The sequence below is a fragment of the Cebus imitator genome, unplaced genomic scaffold (genome assembly GCF_001604975.1).
Source record: "Cebus imitator isolate Cc_AM_T3 unplaced genomic scaffold, Cebus_imitator-1.0 Scaffold553, whole genome shotgun sequence".
In the NCBI taxonomy this organism is placed as follows: domain Eukaryota; kingdom Metazoa; phylum Chordata; class Mammalia; order Primates; family Cebidae; genus Cebus; species Cebus imitator.
This window is the reverse complement of record NW_016107868.1, coordinates 493,211-502,160: the sequence shown is the minus strand read 5'-3', so window position 1 is coordinate 502,160 and position 8,950 is coordinate 493,211. Positions and strand designations below refer to the sequence as shown.

Here is an 8,950-nt window from a genome sequence, read left to right as displayed (position 1 = left end):
AAAAAAAAAAAAAAAAAAACATGATTTTCCGGAGTGGGTTTACAGCGTTTTCTGGGTGAAACGTCAAACACTCAGAGGACACCAGAGTACAACCACTGATATAGAGAATTCACTGAGCTAGCTCAGTGTTCCAGCCGCACCGTGCAGTTTTTTAGTGGAGGGAAAATCCGCATAACATAAAGTTAGCCCCTTTAAAGGGTAAAATTCAGTGCCATTTAGGACATTGTGGCGTGCAAGCATCACCTCTATCTAGTTCCAAAATATTTTCACCCTAAGAGAAAAACTTATGATCACATTCCTACATATACTCACATCTTAGTTAAGAAAACGACTTTATATAAGCATTCGCTTAGAGATTGAAAAAAAAAAAAAAGTTTTAAATTGATTCATGGATTCTGTTGCATCTAATGCCAAAAGGGCATATTACCAGAAAATAAGTTTATAGCAATATAGAAGAAAATTGTAATCGGGTAAGAGAATATTTTTATAATGGATTTTTTTAGGCCTTTGATGTTATCCTGATTATATATGGTACTACTCGTGCACTGATTATCATTCTATATTCCCTCTTGTAGGCTTATTTTCATACACCATTGAATGTGTATTTCATACACCATGGAATTAAACAAGGTTTTAAGAACTAGAGGGCACAGTTCATTCTTTGTGTCTCTTTCAATCTCAGTAAGAATTAGATATCAGAATTCTTCCACCGGTAATGGTAGGTCCAAGAAGAGCCAGACGTTGCAGGAACAGTTTTTTGCCTTTTCTTTTTTTGCTCTTTAGCAACCCTGTTAACTGATGTCTTGATTTTTTTTTTTTTTTTTTTTTTTTTTGAGACAGGGTCTCGCTCTCTCTCTCAGGCCTTAGTTCAGTGGCGTATTCATGGCACACTGCAGCCTCAACCTCCTGGGCCCAAGCCATCGTCCCACTTCAGCCTCCGAAGTTGCTGGGACCACCGGTGTGCATCATGCATGCACCTAGGGTCTCCCTGGGTTGCCCAGGCTGGTCTTGAACTCCTGGGCTCAAGCAGTCCACCTGCCTCAGGTTCCCAGTGTGCTGGGATTACAGGTGTGAGCCACCACGCCTGGCCCTGATGTCTTTCTCCATCACCCATTTGACATGTTACCTCTTCTTTCAGAATTTCTTTTTTTGGACACGGAGTGTTGCTCTGTCACCCAGGCTGGTGTGCAGTGGTGTGATCTCGGCTCACTGCAACCTTCGCCTCCCAGGTTCAAGCAGTTCTCTGCTTCCGCCTCCCAAGTTGCTGAGATTACAGGCACAGGCCACTATGCCTGGCTGAAATACACTATAGCTTGATTATTGGCTGTATTTGTTTACCATCTTTTGTTCCCCCAGAAAATTGATATGTTGAATATTTGCTGCCTTTTAAACATTAAAATGCCACGTTTGTAATGAAATTAAGTTGTAGTTATTGGCACATGTTTAGTATGTATTGTCACAGAGTTAACTTTGGGTTTTAATTTTATTTTCTTAAGCAGCAAAAGATGACAATTGCCTGGGAAGTTACTTAAGGAAATACAGGATTGAGAATGAAAAGTTTCTCCTTCAAGGATTAGAAAGTGTGCTGCTGTGAGATAGTGATAAAACATTCATCTACAGTGCCTTTCCCATAATTTTAACAGCAGAAACATCTTGGAAATACATATATATTTTAATTTGGCCAAAATGTCTTAACTCAAAGATAACCTCTCACTTTAAAAGTCATATTCCTGGGCCGGGTGCGGTGGCTCACGCCTGTAATCCCAGCATGAGGCAGGTGGATCACGAGGTCAAGAGATCGAGACCATCCTGGTCAACATGGTGAAACCCGTCTCTACTAAAAATACAAAAAATTAGCTGGGCATGGTGGCGCGTGCCTGTAATTCCAGCTACTCAGGAGGCTGAGGCAGGAGAATTGCCTGAACCCAGGAGGCGGAGGTTGCGGTTGATCGTGCCATTGCACTCCAGCCTAGGTAACGAGCAAAACTCCATCTCAAAAAAAAAAAAAAAAAAAAAGTCATATTCCTGTGATTTGCATGTGAGTAAAGTAAAAACCATCATATTTTAGTGGGCTTCAGGAAGCTCTTAAATTTTAAAACATGGGCCAAATCTCAGGTAAGCTATAGTTATGAATAGTAGATAAATTTCTTGACAATTACAGGTTTCTTAGTTGTTCTAGGAAGTGCACTTGTGCTGGCAGCCTGCTAGGCCCTGCAGCGTGCTGTGTAGTCGAAGATTCTGTGCGCTTTCTCAGATGAATTTTACCTAAGCACAAAGTTGCCAGAGTATGTAGACTTAAAGCAGAGTAGGATTCCTAGCCTCTTCTTGGTACTGAGACACAAAAAGTACTTTTGGTAGCTAGATTATTTTTTTTAAAGTACCAACTGTTCCCTGTTTAACCATTCTCACTTGTTCTGAAAATCAGATCAGTCACTTTGAAAGTCCTAAGAAACTTTTTCCTTGGTTGAGTATGCACCTGGGTTATCCATCATTAGTAATACCCTCCCAGTGGAGTAGGTTTGGTTTTCGCCTGACACGGGAAAATTAAGACACATGTTTAGTTCCCGTAACAACAGTTTCGCAGGCACACAGGTTCCTGTTGAATGTTACTTTTCCCTTAAAGAGTATTTCAGTATAAGATGTGAACATCAGCAACTTTGTGATAAGTAGACCAATCCCCACAAATTATTTTTATTTACTGTTTCCTGCCAACTGTTGAGAAAATAAGAAAATAGATGATTTTGTAAAACCAAATTAGGTAATTTAGAAAACCACTTGGAGATTAAAAAATTCTTGAGGCTGGTAAATAGAATAGTGTGAGAGACACATTTGTTTTGTTTAGCATTCAGTGGCATGCCCATCTGTGCCTTTGACTCACATTAAACCAAGGCCACATTTCAGATTTTAGTTCCAGCAGGTATTTGGCTATGCCATTTTGGATTTATTTTATTTATTTTTATTTTTATTTTTTGGAGACAGAGTCTCACTCTGTTGCCCAGGCTGGAGTGCAGTGGCATGATCTCGGCTCACTGCAATCTCTGCCTCTTGGGTTCAAGTGATTCTTGTACCTCAACCTCCTGAGTAGCTGGGCTTACAGGCACATGCCACCATTCTTGGCTAATTTTTGTATTTTTAATAGAGATGGAGTTTCACCTTGTTGGTCAAGCTGATTTCAAACTCCTGACCTCGAGTGATCTGCCCACCTTGGCCTGCCAAAGCGTTGGGAATGCAGGCATGAGCCACCGTGCCTGGCCAGGCTGTGCCTTTGTAAAATAAACTTACAGAAAGCTACTTGTATTCGACAGTAAGTGATTAATTTCTTCAGCATGCACACAGGAAAATATGACTGTGAAAATTTACAAGTAGTTGATAAGAAAGCTAGCTTTTATTGACAATCATTTAGAACAGGGGTCCCCAATCCCTGCACCACAGACTGGTACCGGTCCTTGGCCTGTTAGGAACAGGGCCTCACAGCAGGAGGTGAGAGCAGCAGACAAGCCGACCATTAACACCTAAGCTAGCTCCACCTCCTGTCAGGTCAGCATCGGCATTAGATTATCAGAGGAGCGCAAACCCTAGTATGAACTGCAGGTGCAAGGGGTCTAGTTTGCACACTGCTTATGAGAATAATGCCTGATGATCTGTCACTGTCTCCCACCACCCCCAGATGGGACCATCTAGTTGCAGGAAAACAAGCTCAGGGCTCCCACAGATTGTACATTTTGATGAGTTATGTAATTATTACATATTACAAAGTAATAATAGAAATCAATTGCACAATAAATGTAATGCACTTGAATCATCCCGAAACCATCACCCTTCCATGGAAAAATTGTTTTCCACAAAACCAGTCCTTGATGCCAAAAACATTGGGGACCACTGATTAAAAAGGGTTATGAGCACTTTTTTAAAAAAATAATAAATATTTCTGTAACTATTTAAAGTTGATATTCTGTGACTCAGAAAACAAAAATAAAACCATAATCCTGCTTTTCCACGTTTTCTCCTTCCACCTCTGTGTACTACTCTCTGCATTGTAGGACTGCTTGCCTCCTTTTGTGATAGAACCGTGGGAAAAGGCCTTTAGAGACCACCTACTGGCAGTGGTTTGTTTTTTTACAGTGACATGCAATAAGAAATGTATTTACACAGATACTACATATATTTTTTAAGTGCAGTACATTGTTTTCTATTTTAAATTTAAAACATGTTGGTCTTCACATTCTAAATTGGTTTTATGCCCTTCTAAATTGGGTATAGACTGTGTTTAAACATAATCATCTGGCTGAGCCCTCACCCCAACAGGGCAGGAGAGCACACTCTAGGGCTGTCCATTGGGCTGGCTCCCCCAGAACAGGCGTCAGTCCTGGCCTCAGTTGACTATCAGGACTGAGACCATAATATCCAGACTTTGAGGCTTCACAAGCCAGTAAAATGTCAGTACAAAGAACTGGAGGGCCAGCAGAGCGCTGCCAGATAGAGTAACTGATAAGGTAGGAAGGAGGCACGTAATCTCTTCATTATCATGCACTCTAATCATCATAATAATACTTGGTTGTTTTGTGCCTGGCACTGTCCTGAATGCTTTTCATGAGTTTAAATATTTAATCCTAGTAAGAATCTTGAGAAGGGACTATTATCCCTATTTCACCAGTAGAGGACTAGAAGTCAGAGAAGCCGTGTAGGGTTACTGCCCTGAGGGCACAGCTAGGAGGTGGGACAGGAATGACGTGAAAGTCTCCTTCTGAAGGAAGTGGGGTTGGTGACTCCGACCTATTTGCATACAAACTGTGATGTCTTTCTCATTTTGAGGCCCACTGGGCTATGTTAAACAGCATGTCTCCTGGGAGGCAGCTCCACCTCGTTCTTATGTCTGTCATTGACTAGCTTAGTTTTGTTCATCTAGATCTCCTAAGATGTTGGTTTAATCCCCATTGAAAAAATCTGTGTAAGCATTTGGCAGGACTGGTACAAGAAACACACCCTGGGTTATTTTATGCTGATAACGCTCTTCCTCAAGCTACGTACGCATTTTGCTGGATTAGGAATAGATGTGAGTAGGCAAAAAAAAAAAAAAATGCAGTAGGTTTAATAATCAACAGGAAGAACACCTGAAGGTTGGCCTTTCCCAATGAGATACTTGATTCCTTCATTGGCTGTTTGTCGTAGGCAACATGCTGGTTGCTGGGCGTAGAGTTGATGCACAAAACAGATGCTGCCCAGAAAAATAGCATTTGTGATGTGAGTAAATAGCACCATAGAGAGAAAGACAGGGAACCATCCTAGACTGAGGAGCAAGATTAAAATGATGTTGCTGGCAGATATTTTTTAAAATAAAGAGGGTATTTTGAATAAAATAGTTCGTGTGTTTCTATATAAATCCACGAGGTACCCTGGGCAAGAATGGAACATAAATTTTTTGCATGAATTTGCTAAAGACAGACTTAAAAAGACATAAATATGAAGCTTTAAAGAATGCAAGTTTTGTAGCTAAAAATATCATTTTCTTTTTTCAGACACCTGCAGCAGTAAACAAGATAAAGCAGCTTCTTAAAGATAAGCCTGAGCATGTAAGTAAAACCAGTTGATTATTCAGTAAAAAACTGAAGTTGTATTTCCAGAATGAGTTTATCCTGTGGTAAACAGTATGCTTTCATTTAGGGGTTTTTACTTAAAAGGTAAAATATACTCAAGATTTCTAAAAAATTCAAATAATATAAAAGGGTATTTAACTAAAAGGAAGTCATTCTTTAAACCTGTCATTCTTTCTTCCAAGAAGCGACCTCTTTGGTCTCCTTGCAGGGATAATGTATACATTTGAAGTGGCTAGACCTGATTTTCTGAGTCTCCTCACTGTTGACACTTTAGGGCAGATTGTAGAATGTTTGACAGAATCTCTGGCCTCTGTCTAGATACCAGTAGCACCATTTCTTTGTCACAACCAAAGAATCCACATATGTGGAACCCACAGATACAGACAGGTGACTGTATAGAGTGAAAGTATTTCACCAGTAGTTCCTGACTCTACAAAGCTTTGGTTATCACAACCAAAAATGTCTCCCCAAGGGGAACCCATCGCCTAGACTGGGCTTGTTATTCCTATGTGTATCTCTTCCTACCATAAATGTTGTGGTTATACTTTGCTTTTTACCCTTAATAATGTAGCTTGAAGATCTTTCCATATTATTATGAAATGATCTGCCTCCCTTTCTTGGCTGCATGTATAGTATATTCCATTGAACAAGCTCGATTTCTCTAAACAGTCCCTATATTAAAGGGTCGTTTTCATTCATTGCTGCCGTAAAACACCATTCAGCAACTATTTTAGAAGCTACCGTGTGCCAGGCTCATTGTTATAAACCTATAAGCCTGGCTTAATCTACCTACACAGGATCCATTCCTATAGGTAGAACTATTGAGTTAGGGGTGTGTGTATCATCTTAATTGTACATTGTTCACTGCCGATGGAATGCTGTAAATCATTTCAAGTAATGGACTGTCAATATTTAATGATTGGACTGGAATGGTTTCTGATTTCTCTTGTCAATCTACCTTACAATGCAATGGGAGTTCTCGAACCTGCCTTTTAAAATTATTAAATTTCAAAGGATATCAGCATTCTGGCTCAATTTGGTTAGACTAATGACTCAAGTCAAAAGTGGCCAAATGAAAAAAGAAATTAGCTTTGTAGAATCGAGAACTGCTGGTGAAACAGTACTTATAATACTTTTACTGTGTTCAGTCACCTCTCCATATCTGTGGGTTCCACATACGTGATGCAGTCAACCACAGATCAAAAATATTTGGGAAAAAAATAGAAGGTTGCATCTGTATTAAACTTGTACAGACTTCTAATTCTCTAAACAATACAGTATAACAGCTATTTATGTAGCATTACATTGTTATAGGTATTCAGGTCATCCAGAAGTTATTTAAAGTACACGAGAAGATTTGTGTAGGCTACATACAAACACTGTGCCATTTGCATGAGGGACTTGAGTGTCCGCAGATTTTTGTATACTTGGGTAGTCCTGGAACCAGTTTCCCTTGCATCCTGAAGGGTGACTATATTTAAATGAAAAAGCAGATCAAGACAGAAAACTTAGTTAGATATTGTTAGAAAATTGCATTAATGTAAACATTGATATTTTTTAAGTGCTGTTTGGTCATTTTTTTAAACTTCTTTTGTCTGTATTGACTATAGTCTTTTGCTTTCTGGTATTTGAGACTGTACACAAGTCTGCATTAGAATAAAGATCCCATGTAGAGATAGGATTGCCAGGTGATGGACAATGAACCCTGCTGAACCCTAACCATAAAGAAACGTCCAGAGACTATAAAGTCCCAGGCTGGACGAGATGGCTCCTACTTTGTAATACCAATGCTTTGAGAGGCCAGGGTGGAAGAATTGAGTCCAGGAGTTTGAGACCAGCCTGGGCCACGTAGTGAGACCCTATCTCTACAAAAAAGTAAAGTCCATTTTGGTACAGGGAGGCTACTGTCACTTTGTTAGTATGATTGTCTAATCTGTACTACTTTAAAGCTAAATTTATATTTTCACTTCTTTTTCAGGTAGGTGTAAAAGTTGGCGTCCGAACCAGGGGCTGTAATGGCCTTTCTTATACTCTGGAATATACAAAGACAAAAGGAGATTCTGATGAAGAAGTTATTCAAGATGGTAAGTTTTTAACAAACAGTTTTGGGCACTTCCTTTTGCCTAAAATTGTTAGCCTTGCACAGCACAAAGTAAAAAATAAGGATAGTAGCAGGAACTATGTAAATAGTGCTCACTGTGTGCGTAGGCGTTGTTCGATGGAATTTCATGTATTAACTGATTTATACACAACACTGAATGAAGGTGATACCATATTATCCCTGTTTTTCTGATGAAGAAACTGAGGCACAGAGGGGTTAAGTAGTTGAAGGTCATAGTGAGTGGCTTAGTAATTCTTTCCAGAGACTGTACTCTTAGTAACTAATTGATAAATTATTATATAAGCTTGTTTGTTTTAACTATGAAAAACCATCATTGTGTCCAAAAACTGAACCAACCTTAAGGCTCACAGTGAACCAACAGTTTTTGTGTAAGCAGTAGTTTTACATCTGTGTCAAGTAAGTACAAGTTGAGCATTCCAATCCAAAAATGTAAAATCTGAAATGCTCCCAAATTCAAAACTTTACAAGTAAGTGCCAACATGACACTCAGAGGAAATGCTCATTGGAGCTTTTTGGATTTGGGATGCTCAACCAGTAAGTATAATGCAGATACAGTCATGCATCAGTTAACATTGGGGATATGTTCTGAGAAATGTGACATTAGACAAATGTCCTGGGGTGTACTTACACAAACCTGGATGGTAGAGCCTACCATACGCATTGGCTGGATGATACAACCTGTTGCTTCTAGGCCACAAACCTGTACTGCGTGTGACTATGCTGAGTACTGTGCACAGTTCTCACATGATGGTAAGTATTTGTGTAAACATATCTAAACATAGAAAAGGCATACTGAAATTTCACTGTAAAAGATCAAATGGGGTCGGGTGTGTTGGCACAAGCCTATTGTCCAAGTTACTCAGGAGACTGAGGCAGGAGGATTCCTTGAGCGCAGGAGTTCAAGATTGTAGTGTACTGGCCAGGTGCCGTGGCTCACACAGGTAATCCCAGCACTTTGGGAAGCCAAGGTGGGCGGATCACGAGGTCAGGAGTTCAAGACCAGCCTGGCCAACATGGTGAAACCCCATCTCTACTAAAAATACAAAAAAAAAGTCAGCCGAGTGTGGTGGCACACACCTATAGTCCCAGCGACTAGGGAGGCTGATGGAGGAGAATTGTTTGAACCCCGGAGCCAGAGGTTGCAGTGAACCGAGGCCATGCCATTGCACTCCAGCCTGGTTGACAAAGCAAGACTCCAACTCAATCAATCAATCTAGATATCCATGTATACGAA

The 8,950-nt window shown here is 40.0% G+C and overlaps 1 protein-coding gene across 1 annotated transcript in view; it reads left to right on the top strand.

Moving 5' to 3' along the window:
• Nucleotides 1-8,950, top strand: part of ISCA1 (iron-sulfur cluster assembly 1) — a 14,646-nt gene that overhangs the window by 1,142 nt on the left and 4,554 nt on the right. Inside the window, exons 2-3 of the mRNA XM_017515598.2 lie at nt 5,517-5,570; nt 7,573-7,678. Coding sequence (XP_017371087.2) covers nt 5,517-5,570; nt 7,573-7,678 — 160 coding nt within the window. The remainder of the gene's footprint in view (nt 1-5,516; nt 5,571-7,572; nt 7,679-8,950) is intronic.